General features: G+C 48.1%; 1 protein-coding gene across 5 annotated transcripts in view; it reads right to left on the bottom strand.

The window, feature by feature from the left end:
• KIF13A (kinesin family member 13A) overlaps positions 1-14,290 on the bottom strand; it is a 199,329-nt gene that overhangs the window by 101,596 nt on the left and 83,443 nt on the right. For all 5 annotated transcript variants that reach the window (XM_054017820.1, XM_054017824.1, XM_054017823.1 and 2 more), the window contains exon 4: positions 12,597-12,657. In XM_054017820.1, coding sequence (XP_053873795.1) covers positions 12,597-12,657 — 61 coding nt within the window. The remainder of the gene's footprint in view (positions 1-12,596; positions 12,658-14,290) is intronic.

Below are 14,290 nucleotides of genomic sequence, written 5' to 3'. Positions count from 1 at the left end.
GGGTATTAGAAGGTGTGCTGTATCGTATAGTGTTGGGTTGGAAAGTATGGCATAATTGTGTACAGTGGGGTATTGGAAGGTATGACACATTGTTGCACTTTGAAAGCTAGGGGTATAATTAATCTGTATTAATTCCACTGACTCCAGTGGAATTACACCAGGGGTAATATTGGCCTAGTAGATTTAATTCTTTTTCTGTACTGCTGCAAAAATATCTTATGGCTTACATTGTTCCAGAAATCCTCAGCAAATATATATTAGTTATTGTTTATTTCCTGCACTTTAGTGTAACAAAAACTAAAATGAAAAGGGAAATAAAAGAGTTACCTACCTCTCGTAGCTGTTGTTCTTTGAGATATGTTGTTCACGTCCATTACACATTAGGCGTGCGCATGTTGCGTGCATGGACGCCAGAAACGTTGTCCCTTAGCAGCTCCCGTCGGGCCGGCAGGGGAGCCCCCGCCAGAGTGGCGCCTCCACGCCGGTGCATATATATACCCCTGCCGACCCAACCCCCACTTCAGTTCCTTCTTGCCGGTGACTCCGACAGAGGGGAAGGAGGGTGGGAAGTGTAATGGATGTGAATAACACATCTTGAAGAACAACAGTTACGGGAGTCAAGTAACAGGTTTTTCTTCTTCGAGTGATTGTTCACGTCCATTACACATTAGGTGACTCATAAGCTTACCATAGGAGGAGGGTAGGAGTCATGGAACAATTGACTGGAGAACAGCCCTGCCGATGGCCGCATCATCTCTGGCCTGCTGATTGACTGCGTAGTGGGCTGTGAATGTGTGCACAGATGACCAGATGGCTGCTTTAAGGATCTCCTGAATTGGGACCTGCGCTAGGAAAGCTGTTGAGGACGCTTGGGCCCTAGTCAAGTGAGCTGTGATTGGCAGGGCTGGCACCTTGGCGAGCTTGTAGCATATGCGGACACAGTCCGTAATGATACACGCTGCGCCAAGACTGGAAGCCCTTTCATTCTCTCGGCGATAGCGACAAACAATTGTGTCGACTTGCGGAAAGGTCTAGTTCGCTCTAGATAGAACGCAAGGGCCCTTCGGACATCTAGAGTGTGCAGGCTACAGTGACTGGGGTCCGTGTGTGGTTTAGGAAAGAACACCGGCAAACAAATGTCCTGCCCCATATGAAATTGTGAGACTACCTTAGGGAGGAATTTAGGGTGTGGCCTGAGCTGCACTTTGTCCTTATAAAAAACTGTATACGGAGGCTCCAAGGTGAGGGCCCTCAACTTGGACACCCTCCTCGCAGACGTAATGGCCACCAGGAATGCCACCTTCCAGGAGAGGTGAAGGAGAGAGCAAGAGGCCAGGGGCTCGAAAGGGGGTCCCATAAGTTTGGCCAGGACCAGGTTACGGTTCCAGGGAGGGACCGGTGGGCATGGGTAGGGAAACACCATTTCTAGTCCCTTAAGGAATCGGGCTACCATGGGGTTAGAAAACACTGAATGTCCCGATACCCCTGGATGGAATGCCGAAATGGCGGCTAGATGCACTCTGATTGAGGAAGGAGCGAGACCCTGATGTCTGAAGTACAGGAGGTATTCTAGGATGACTGGAATGGTGGCCTGAAGTGGCTGTATTTGCTTTGGCTCACACCAGCAGGAGAATCTTTTCCACTTGTCTGAGTAGGTCACCATAGTGGAAGGTTTCCTACTGCCAAGGAGAATTTGCTGTACCGGAAGGGAGCTCTCCACAGCATTCAACCACAGTTTCCCCACGCCATGAGATGCAGCGAATGTAGATCCGAGTGGAGCAGGTGCCCAGAGTCCTGCGTGATGAGATCTCGGTGCAGGGACAGGGCAATTGGGGCGGCCACTGACAGCTCCAGCAGGGACATAAACCAGTGCTGGCGAGGCCAAGCTGGGGCGATCAGAATTATTACCGCTTTGTCCCTGCGAACTTTGATGAGGACTCTGTGGATGAGTGGGAGCAGTGGAAAGGCATACTTCAGACTCCCGCTCCAAGGGATCGCGAAGGCATCTGTGACTGAGCCCGGACTGTGGTTCTGGAAGGTGCAAAGCAGTGGACATTGGCTGTTGTCCTTGGAAGCAAAGAGATCCATTTGGGGAAACCCCCACTTTCGGAAGATCAATTGCAAGACATCCGGTCTCATCGACCACTCGTGTATGCGGTATGACCTGCTGAGGCAGTCCGCCAGCTCGTTTCTCTCTCCTGGGAGGTATCACGCTATGAGATGGATGGAGCGGGCTATACAAGAGTCCCACAGGAGAAGAGCCTCTAGGCAGAGGGGAGAGGAGCGGGCTTCGCCCTGCTTGCTTATATAAAACATGGTGGTGGTGTTGTCTGTCAGAACTGTCACGCTGAGCCCTTCTAAAGCAGTATGAAAGGTTTGGCAGGCTAGGCGAACCGCCCTGAGCTCTTTCACATTGATATGGAGCAGCCTTTTGTCTCTGGACCACAAGATCTTGTGTCTTTAGATCCCCTAAGTGGGCTCCCCAGCTGATGTCTGACGCCTCTGTAGTGTGCGAAGGGGATACCCTTGCATACTACTGGTTGGTTGAGCCACCATTGCAGGAGTCCAAAACTCGGGCAGGAACTGTCACAACAAGGTCTAGGGGATCTCTGCCCGGGCGATATGATTGGGCTAGCCATGCCTGTAAAGTCCTGAGCCAAAGCCGAGTGTACTTGACTACATGAGTGCATGCCGCCATGTGTCCCAGGAGCTGCAGGCAGCATCTGTCCGTGGTTGTGGGGAACCTTAGTATCGAGTCTATGACATGCTGGATGGCAAGAAATCTGGATTGCGGGAGGCTCGCTCGTGCCTGTACCGAGTCCAGCACTGCCCCGATGAACTCTAGCCTTTGCGTGGGTATCAAAGAGGACTTGGGCACGTTGACTAGAAGACCCAGCCGGCGGAATACGTCCAGGGCCACCGTCACATGGGAACGGACCTCCTCCTCCGACCGACCTGCGAGAAGCCAATCATCAAGGTACGGGTATACTCGTATTCTCCTCTTTCACAGAAAGGCTGCCACTACTGACATGAATTTCGTGAAAACGTGGGGGGCCAAAAGGGAGGACCGTAAACTGGTAGTGGTGCTGGTTTATGGTGAACCGCCAGTGAGTGGGATGAATAGCGACGTGAAAGTATGAGTCTTTCATGTCAAGGGCAGCATACCAATCCCCCGGATCCAGGGACGGAATGATAGTGCCAAGAGAGACCATGCGGAAGTGGATCTTGACTAAGAACTTGTTGAGTACGCGCAGGTCTAAAATGGGCTGAAAACCCCTCTTTGCTTTGGGAATGAGAAAATAATGAGAATAAAACCCTTTTCCCCTTAGTTCCCAAGGGACTTCCTCCACTGCCCCCGCCTCGAGGAGTGACTGTACCTCCTGCATGAGGAGGTGCTTGTGAGAGGCGTCCCTGAAGAGGGACGAGGAAGAGTGGTGTGAGGGGGAAAGGAGGAGAACTGAAGCCTGTATCCCACTTGTACCGTCCGTAAGACCCAACGGTCCAATGTTATGCGGGACCACGCATGGTAGAAGTGGGACAAGCGGTTCAAGAAACATCCGGAAGGATCCGGGAGCTGGTTTGGTATGCTGTCCTCGAGCGCACCTTCAAAACCCTTGCTTGTTGCCGGGTTGGGCTTTGTCCTGGCTCTGGCCTTGGCTAGGTGTGTTGTTCCGCCTAAGCCTGTTGTCTCTGCCTCTCCTACGGTAAGGCTCCTGTCTAAGACGAGGCTGATACTGCCGTTGCTGCGGCGGCTGGGGCTTGAAAGGCCTCCTCTGAGTCACTGGGGTGTGCATCCCCAATGACTTGAGGGTTGCCCGGGAGTCTTTGAGGCTATGCAGCCTGGCATCCGTTTGGTCCGAAAAGAGACCCGACCCTTCAAAGGGGAGGTTTTGAAGGGTATTTTGGACCGCTGGCGGAAGGCCCGAAGCCTGGAGCCACGCTGAGCACCTCATCACCACACCTGAGGCGATTGTTCTGGCTGCTGCATCTGCCAAGTCCAGAGAGGCCTGCAAAGAGATCTTGGCTACTGCCATTTCCTCATCCACAAGGGCCGTAATCTCAGGCTGAGAGCCCTGGGGTAAGGAGTCTTTAAATTTGGAAACTGCCGCCCAGGAATAAAAATTGTGCCTGTTCAGCATTGCCTGCTGATTGGCAATCCTCAGTTGGAGGCCCCCAGAGGAATAGACTTTTCTCCCAAATAGGTCTAGACGTTTAGTCTCCTTGGCCTTGGGAGCCGGGGCTTGCTGACCATGACATTCCCACTCATTGACAGCTGAGACGACCAGCGAACAAGGGGATGGATGACAAAAGAGAAAGTCATATCCCTTGGAAGGGGCAAAGTACTTCCTCTCCACGCCCTTTGCTGTCAGCGCGCTAGAAGCTGGGGTCTGCCAGACCGTCTTGTAATTGGACTGGGTTATCTTTATGAGCGGGAGCGCAATTCTGGAGGGGCCTTTGGGGCTTAAGATGTCCACCATAGGATCCTCCTGCTCTACCACGTCCTCTGCCTGTAGGCCCAAATTTTGGGCAACCCTGCGGTGCAGCTCCTGGTACGCTCTGTGGTCAATCGGGAGGGCCCCCCGACACCGCCATGCCCCCCACTGCTTCGTCCGGGGATGACAAGGCGGTGAGGGCCTGCTGTAACTCCTCCACCAGTCCTCCTTGTCCCTCCTCGTATGCCGGGGGCTCATTCGGGTCCTGTATAATTGATTGACCCTGGGACAGCACCGGGCTTGGTGCCACTTCCGTTCTCCGTTGTTCTGGAGAAGTGTCTGGTGGCCTGGATACTGTGGTCTCCTTGGGTGCGGAGGGGTGCCCATGCGGGGTCCGGGAACGATGCACCAAGTAGTCAGACCTCGAGGCTCTGGAGGAGTGCCCTTGCTGCTGGTGATAGGCCCATGGTGTCCAAAAGGACCACTGCCCTGGTGGGCCCCACTGGGGATGCCACACAGTCTGGCATCTGAAGAAGTGAGGTTTTTACCCACGGAAGCTTATGCCCAAATAAATCTGTTAGTCTTTAAGGTGCCACCAGACTCCTTGTTGTTTTTGTAGATACAGACTAACACGGCTACCCCTGATACTTGACACAATCTGGGGCTCTCTGCTAGCTGGCACTCTACGGGCATAGCTGGAGTGGCCTGAGTCCACCTGGGATTCCAAGGATACCGACTTCAAAGGCCAAGGCAGTGCTGTGGTACAGTGCTGTCGGGAGGCTGGGGAATGGCTCCTCGCCGATCGGGACTGGGATCGGTACCGATGCTCCAGGGACTGGGATCACTGTCTTCTGCTCGGGCCCGGGGACTTTGGCCTAGCGTCTCCTTGGTGACGGCACCGGGGAGCGGTATGCTGACGGGGCAGGTGCCGCATGTTGGCTCAGATCCAGTACCCTCGAGTCCCGTTGCGTTAGAGGCAACTGGAAGTCCACAGAGGATGAGCTCGAGCGGGACCGGTGCCGGGGCGGTGACCTCGATCGACGCACTGTTGCCAGCTTGCCTCTGGACGGCACCCTTGGTGACGGAGGCTTCTCTTTACCAGGGCGGGGGCTCGCCGCCGACAGCTCAGTGAGGTCCCTTGCCACCTCAAAGCTGTCCAGAGTGGAGGGCTGTTCTAAGAGCTTAGGCCGGGGCTTGACGGGCCCTGCGGCGCCGGACCCACTGATGCCGAAGAGTGTCCTGGGGCCGTACCGCTTTTTTGAGTGCTCGGTCCCCCTTTGGAGGTGCCTCCTTCTTATGCGGGGAGCGCCCTCTGCCTCTCGGTTGGCCCTTCGACCGTGCCAGCAAGGTCGAACAGTGCAGGGGTCTGTCCTGCTGCCTCAGTGTCATATGCTTGCGGTGCCCTGCCAATGCTGGATCACGAACTGACACCGGGGCACTCCGCACCGAGGACGTCAGCACCGAAGCCGGATGGTCCGAGGCCAAAGGTTGCAGCGCAGCCTCCATGAGTAGCTGCTTGAGGCGAAAGGCTTTCTTTCTTTCTTGGTTCTTGGCTTGAAAGCCTTACGGATCTTGCAGCCCTCGGTCTGGTGTGATTCCCCCAAGCAACGGAGACACGAGTCGTGGGGATCGCTATTTGGCATAGGCTTGCGGCACAAGCCTTAAATCCTTGGGCCTGCGGCATGCCCGGCAGCCCAGGGCTGGTGCTGGAAACAACTTCCAAACACCTAAAACAAAGGAAGCGTAACTATCTACTATTAAGAAGTGCTAACTACTGAGAACTATTAATGACTGCTAACTGCTAACTACAGATAACTATGCTAAGGGATCACTCGCAAGTGAGAGATAAGGAGTTGTTCCAACGCGGCCACGGACAGTAAGAAGGAACTGAAGAGTGATCGGGTCGGCAGGGGTATACATGCACCAGTGTGGAAGGCATTGTGTTGGGTTTATATTTATTCACAAGACTGATTCTAGCCCTTTAGTCTAGGGTAGCAGTAAGCACACCAAAGAAGCAAATGACAGAATGCATAAGAATTTCTGTGAGTGCTCTTTTTTTAAGAAGCTCAAGTGTGAGAGCCATCAACGTACAAATCGCCCTAAATGCTAGCCATATATTAGGACAACTTTAAGATTTATAATGCATGTACGAAACATACAACAGTTTTCTTCATGTGCAGCTCTCTTTTAAAACAGTCTCTTTCTGCTAGTATCGTAAAACATGACATCAAAAGTAGCGCTAGAGACCAAAACTCCTTTGTCTCATGAGTACCTGCCTTGAACCCTGCTGCATACCACCATAATCTTTAAATTGTGCCATCTTACTACACTGGTCTACAATTTTTTGAGAAGTCGTCTGCTTCAGAGATAAAATGTGCTATTTATTATGTATTTTGATGTGCTGAATTCAAATATGAAAATTAAAACAACTGATTGGCTACTGTTTCTAAGATATTTAAGTTTTTACATTTTGTGTCTATGTATATTGTGTAGATAGAGTTTTAATCATAAATTGTAAACCTAGGTCTTTTCATGTGTTTATGGTTGCTTTACATGAGAATATTTCACCTGTCCTGTTTATGTAACACTTTAAAAATCAGCAAAAGGGTTATATAAATAAAATTTATTACGAGACAAAAGGCAAAAAACTATTATGTACATAGTTTAGTCCTATTCAGTGTTTTGTCAATGGCCTTGACAAAGTTCTTCATCAGACCCAGCTTGATGTGTAAGGGTGGTAACAAAATCTTCCTTGATTCAACAAGTGGTGGATGCTGAACACTTTTCCTCCCAGGCTCCAATGACTGTCGGAGTGGCCAATCTTTCTTGATGTACTGGGAATCTCTTGCACGACTATCCCATTCGCAGAGAAAACAGCAGTACTTTGTGTATCCAGTCTGCAGACCAAGCAAGAGAGCAACAACCCTCAAATCGCCACAAAGCTGCCACTGATGTTGGTCATAGTTTATGCACCTCAAAAGTTGTTTCATGTTGTCATAGGTTTCCTTCACATGGACTGCATGACCAACTGGAATTGATGGCAAAACACTGCCATTATGCAGTCAAACAGCTTTAAGACTCGTCTTCGATGAATCAATGAACAGTCTCCACTCATCTGGATCGTGAACGATGTTGAGGGCTGCCATCACACCATCGATGTTGTTGCAGGCTACAAGATCACCTTCCATGAAGAAGAATGGGACAAGATCCTTTTGACGGTCACGGAACGTGGAAACCCTAACATCACCTGCCAGGAGATTCCACTGCTGTAGTCTGGAGCCCAACAGCTCTGCCTTACTCTTGGGTAGTTCCAAATCCCTGACAAGGTCATTCCGTTCACCTTGTGTTATGAGGTGTGTTCAGAGGAGGAGGATGGGAGAAAATGTGGGTCCTGTGACATTTATGGTTCAGGACCAGAAGTTTCATCCTCTTCCTCGTCTGACTCAAGTGAGAATGATTCTGGTGCATCAGAAACCGGCAGTCCTTCTCCGTGGGGTACTGGGCGTATAGCTGATGGAATGTTTGGATAATGCACAGTTCACTTTTTCTTTGACACACCTTTCCCAACTGGAGGCACCATGCAGAAGTAACAATTGCTGGTATGATCTGTTGGCTCTCTCCAAATCATTGGCACTGCAAAAGGCATAGATTTCCTTTTCCTGTTCAACCACTGGCGAAGATTTGTTGCACAAGTGTTGCAGCATATGTGTGGGGCCCACTTCTTGTCCTGATCTCCAATTTTGCAGCCAAAATAAAGGTGATAGGCTTTCTTAACCATAGTGCTTATACTGCGCTTTTGTGATGCAAAAGTCACTTCACCACAAACATAGCAGAAGTTATCTGCGCTGTTCACACAAGTACGAGGCATCTCTGCTCACTTTGGCTAAACAGAAATGTGTCCCTTTGCAAAATCAAACACTGACAAATAAGAGAGCACGACACTGTTTGATTTCTAGAGCTGATATAGGGCAATTTGTTCAGCAGAGTGATGTAAGCTTCGTTATGATTGCATCATCCATGACTTCTAGAAATAACATGATGCAATTCATATCATGTATGACGCAATACCAGCTTCAGATTGCATCATTCATTGTTTTGCCTAAAAAGCAAGTACTGTCCAAACCCGGTCATAGATTTATTCATAGATCCAGTCAAAGATGTATTTTAGTCATTTCTGGTTTAAATTGAGATCCCTTCCCTTTATAACTCACTTATCCTCCGCCATTCCCAAGTCAAGGGTCGTATATACTGACCCAATAGCATATCTTGAAAACTAGAGCCAATCAACAATTTTAAGCATCATTTTCGTTCTCAGTGACCCAGAATTAGTAAAGTTTGACTACATTTATTTCAGAAGCATTTTGGCTGTAGAGCAGTGCAGCAGTTACTAGTCGCCTATAGTAACAATACACTAAGGGTATGTCCACACTTGCAGAGTTTTTGTGCTGTAAGTTTCACAGGTGAAAGTAAAGCACTGGTTTGTGTACTCACCTAATTCCTTGGGCATCAAAGTGTGATTACATATGCAACACTTCCATCACCGATGAGAGCAGCGCTCTAGGGCAGCTATCCCACAGTGCAGCTCTCTCCAATTTGATGATAGGTCTTGTGGGAAGGGGGGCAGCTGATCGCAGGGCATCCTGGGTCCCTGCACAGACTCCTCTCCCCAAAAACTGATAAGCTCCAGTAGCTCAGCATTGCTCCAAGTAGGGGATCGTTTGCTCCTTGAAGCAGGCATTGTCACCTGGCCAGATAAGTGAGCACTTGCCAAGAAAACAGGAAGGGGAGTTTCAAAGTTCCAGGGGCTTTACAGGGGGAGGGGTGGACGTCTGTTTACCTGGAGTCAGAGCAGCAGAGCTGCTGGCTAGAGTGATCACCCAGGCACTGTGGGATATCCTCCGGAGGCTAAAAAGCTGTGTAAACAGGAAGAACCTGTCTTCACTTGCATATCACCAGTAAGAACTGTATGCCTCTCGTGGAGGTGATTTTCTTTTTGCAGTGAAACTTCTGAGTTTCACCGCAAAAAGTCATTGGCAAGTGTAGATGCTCCCATGGTTTTTGCGCAAAAAAGGGACTTTTTCCCCTGCTTTAAATGGCAAGTGTAGACATGCCCTAATCCTAATCAAAATAACCCACCTAGAAAGGGATACTAACTGAACAATCTAGGCCACCTTTCTCCACCCTACCCCCCTTTGTTCCACACATGCAGCCTCAGCAGCCTGGAAGTGGTTAGGCTGCACTGAACATTAATTGCAGAGGAGGAAGTATAATACGCAAGTCAAGAAGCTCTCTCTCACTCCTTTTCTCAAAACCCATTTCTTTCCAGATTTCTGAAATGCTACTGCAGTTCACCCACTTGTAAAAATGTCCTTACTTTGTTCTCATTGCTGAGAGTCTCTCAGCGCCCTCCAATGGCCAAAATGCTGTTCCATGACTTGTATGGTCTCTGTTTATAAAGTGTAAACTTTTCAGGGCAGGGAATGTGTCTCCACCCATGGATCTGCTCTTGGCCCTATTGACATCAATGGGAAAACTCCTACTGATGTTAATAGGGGTTGCATCAAACCCTCTGCCTGTACTCAAGATGCTTTTCCCTTAACCCACTAGAACTATTTGTCCCACTAGAACTATTTGTCCCTTGTCGAGATTAAGCATCAACTTCTTTTACCTCAACCAATCTCAGCCAGGCAAATGGAAAGCAAAGAAACCGCATTATCTGGGTCAGAATATTATTTTCAAAAAGTTCAAAATTTAAACATACAAGTATTTTGCTGAAAATGTTCCATTTTTCAACCAGCTCTGTTATTTAGCTCTTATGTGAAATCCAAAGCGTTCTAGGTGCTTTACAGAACAAAAAGACACAAACCCAATGCCATAAAGTTTACAATTTACATTTACGATGCAAACATATTCAGATAAGCCCACACACTAAAGGGCAAGGGCAGCAACAATCAAGTCATGTGGTTTCACAGGTTGGGCAGCCAAGCATATTAATGGTCAATGTAAACAAACTGTCTCATGGCCCACCAGCAGATTACCCTGACAGGCCGCGTGTTGCATATTCCTCGCCACACTGAGGGAGAGGGCGAACTTTCTGAGCTTACGCTGCATAGTTCCCTGTGCAGTGCAAGACTGTTTAATTTTGTGTTTATACTCCAAAGGGGGTGAGTGCCTGGGGACCTGGGAGTTGCCTTAGCTGTACCCTTTCTATTGTTGGTTCATTGCAGGAGCTGGACAGAGAGCCTGCATGAACTGCACCTGGGTGTGGCCCTACCTGATGAACGCTGGTGAAAGTGCAGGCTGGAGGGCTCTGCAGCTTGTCACAGCAGTACAGTGTGAGAGGGAGCCCAGGCTGGTGGGTCAGGGGGCTCAGTGGTACCCCAGTTCCAGGTGGCACCCCTGGGGGAACTCATCACATCACGTTTTTAGCACTGGAGGATCTCCAGTTCAGTCTTTGGTGTTGGACAAGATGTACATTTGTACAGTGCCTAGTACAATGGGGACCTTAGCCCATGACTGGAGTCCTCGGTGCTACCACAATACAAATAATAAATCAGCAACCACAACAACAAATAAGATGATCTAGGCAAAGCTATGAATCCCTTAAAAGCAACTAAATAGTGAAGATATCAAAAAAAAAAAAAGGGGGGGGGGAATTGATTCCACTGAAAAGAAGGAAATTTTAAGAGTTTTGATCACTTCTGCACTCAGGTTGTTTGGCACTAAAACAAGGTATGTTATTGTAGGACATGGAATAGAGCCAGTTAACACAAGATTGATTTAGCCAGCCAAAATCCCAGTCATTTTATGTTAGAGGAGATAAAAAAATCTTTTATCCTCCCCCAAAATTTATTATGTTCTAGTGCACACCAGCTGTTTAAAAGAATTAAGACAGTCACAAGATAACTCCAGCAATGTACAAAATCATATTAACTGATAAGGGATGGTAAAAGCATCTTTTTTCATCAAGAAAATCTTGAAAAGGCCTTTTGCTTGGTTTGTTTTTTTGCTGAAGAGAGGGATCAAAAGAAGTATAACCATTCTACAGTCTGATCAAACAGAGTAGGGTTGTACATAAGTACAGTTCTCAAGCTAAAAAAAGTCAATAGAACTTTTTTTGGGTGGCATTAGAGGAAACTCAGGTGTAACTCAGAGATCCAATAGGCTGCAGAGGGGTAGGGTTGAGGTAACTCCCATTAAATTAATTTGGAGTGGGTTTAGGCTGAGACAGCAAATGGGTTTAAATTTAGTTGCTCATTTGGTTCCAGGCTCTCTCCTTGGTCCTATTGAAGTCAATGGAAAGACTCACACTAACGTCACTGGGAGAAGTTTGCTACATAAAAAGGCCTCATCCAGATTAGGCAGGTAAGTGACACAGTAGAATCCACTGAATTGATTACCACCTCTGGGATTTAGGATTTGATAACTATGGTCTGCAACAATAAAAGGCACACTCTGTAAGAGATAGCATAGCTAAAGTTAGTTCATGTCATTAGACCATCCCCTAACACCTTTGTCTTCTGAAGATACAAATAATGTCTATTCAATCAAAATGGTTCCTTTTTCAGATATTAGAAGTTTTAAGGTAATAAAAATAAGAAGTTATATGACAAGAGGCAGTAGTGACTGGCCTTGACAGTCTGACACAGGACATCAAGCCACTAGAGAAGGGTACAAGTTGGAAATTTGACCTGTCGTCTGCTTACTAGGGTTTGAGTGACAATGATTAAATGTTTTGATGAAGAGAGATTTTTCCTCTCTGCAGCAGTCAGCAGGCTCTGCCTCAATCTTGGTGTGGGGCACGGAAAACACATGGTCTCACACCTAGCATTAGGAACCAGAAGTAATTTCTGCTAGAGAATTGAAATTTCACCTTAACTGAAAGAATCATTTCTCAAAGGAGGCTAGAAGGGAGTGAAAAAAGGAAGAAAACATTAAAGCTTATAGATTTAAAAAAAGCTTTCTTTCCTAACATTACAGTGGGCCCCATAATTTTGTATTTTTTTGAGATGAGGAGACTCCACTCTTTTGGGCCTAGTCCACTGAAAGGCCAAAAGTCCATTTTAGTGAGCAAAAGGTCAGAGGATCAGCCAAAGAAACAGAAAATTACCCATTTGCAAAGTATTTATACACTGCCAAATACGGTGAAAATCAGTGACTTACCTGCATATTTTGTGGTGTTTGATTCATCCATGGACCAGAAGCAGTAATCAAAGGCAAACACCTGCATAAGAGTATAAAAGACAAATGAAGAGCTTGCAACACACAAGACATCCATCCCTGAAGCACAACTCCTCATACCTGTTTGAACGACAGATGCACCACACTATTTCCACAGAACCTAATACAGATCCCATCAGAAGTAAAATAGTCTCGAAATCTGAGATTTGACCTTGGTTGCATATATTATCTATATTCCAAAATTTTTGTTTTAAAATATTTAAGTTACCGTAATACTTAAGGTAAGTAAAACAACGCAAAAATGTGTGAGAGCCACATTTGTCTTCCTATATTTAATAGTTTTCCCAGAGTTCAATGAATTCAGTTCATAACATTGGGGGTGGGAGTAGGGGGGGTAGTTATTATAGGAAGGTCTGATAGCACCATTAGTAAGGTTGCCCCACATTTCCCATTATAAGACTGTTTTCAGTTGCATATAAGACTTTGCCAACTTTAAGCAAAGCTGAGTTGAAATATTCCATGTCGGGTGTCCACCTCAGGCTGAATTTTTTGGAAAGTTTCAGCCAAAGCAGTTCAGCCTTTTCTCAGAAAGAGGGTAGGGAGAAATAAGTTTAGCCATGTTAAAAAAGTCTTAGAACTGTTTCTTTGAGAAGCTCTAGCATCAGCATACTTTGCAGCCAAGTCTTGAAATCTGTCAGGGGCTGAGCCTTTTGCTATTCTTGGGAAAATCTGCCCAAATTACAAGCCTTTCGGAAATCTGTTTTTGCACATGCTAAGAAGAGATTTCGGAGATTTTTAGCTACTAAAATCTAAGAAGATTTGGTGCACACTGAGCATGCTCTAACCCAGAAGTGGACAATAATTTTCGCAGGAGAGACCACTCCATGAATTTTAGTAAGTTGTTATGGGCCACACATTTTTACTATATTAAAGGAGGGAGTGTGGGCTCTGGGAGAGAGTTTGGTGCAGCAGGGGGCTCTGGGATGCAGAAGGGGGTTCTGACCTGGGGCAGAGGGTTGGGGTGCAGGAAGGGTTGCAAGGTGCAGGCTGTGGCCGGCAGCTGCTTACCACAAGTGGCTCCCAGCCAGCGGCGCAGCAGGGTGCTCAGGCACACTGCCTGCATGCCGTGGCCCCACGCCGCTCCTGGAAGCGGCCAGCTGCTGGCACTGTGGCATGTCTCTGCGTGCCCCTTGGGGGAAGAGGGGCAGCGAGTCTCCATTCACTGCCTGCATCCGCAAGCACCACCCTCACAGCTCTCATTGGCCAGTTTCTGGCCAATGGGAGTTGTGAGGACGGTGCTGGAGGCGGGGGCAGTGTGCAGAGCTGCCTCCCCTCCCCCGACCAGTGGTGTGCAGAGACATGCCAGCAGCAGTGTCCGCTTCCGGGAGTGGCGTGAGCCATGACAGGCAGGCAGCATGCCTGGGCACCCCGCTGCACCATGGCCTGGAGATTGTGAGGGGGCAGGCAAAGGAAAAACAGAAATCCTACCAGGCGGAGACTGTTATGCAAGATGAAGCCCACCTCCTGGTAGTATGGGACAATACCCTAGTAGCATCTGCTGTATTCCAAACAAGGAGAGGTGGGGTTTGTATGATCAACACAGAATTGCCCCTGGAGCTCACTGACTGGGTCCCCACTTATCTTTCATACTGTTTTCTGGCTAGTAGGTGTTTGAT

The sequence above is a fragment of the Malaclemys terrapin genome, chromosome 2 (genome assembly GCF_027887155.1).
Source record: "Malaclemys terrapin pileata isolate rMalTer1 chromosome 2, rMalTer1.hap1, whole genome shotgun sequence".
Lineage (NCBI taxonomy): Eukaryota > Metazoa > Chordata > Testudines > Emydidae > Malaclemys > Malaclemys terrapin.
Note: the sequence above shows the minus strand (reverse complement) of the source record. Positions and strands in the feature narration are given on the sequence as shown.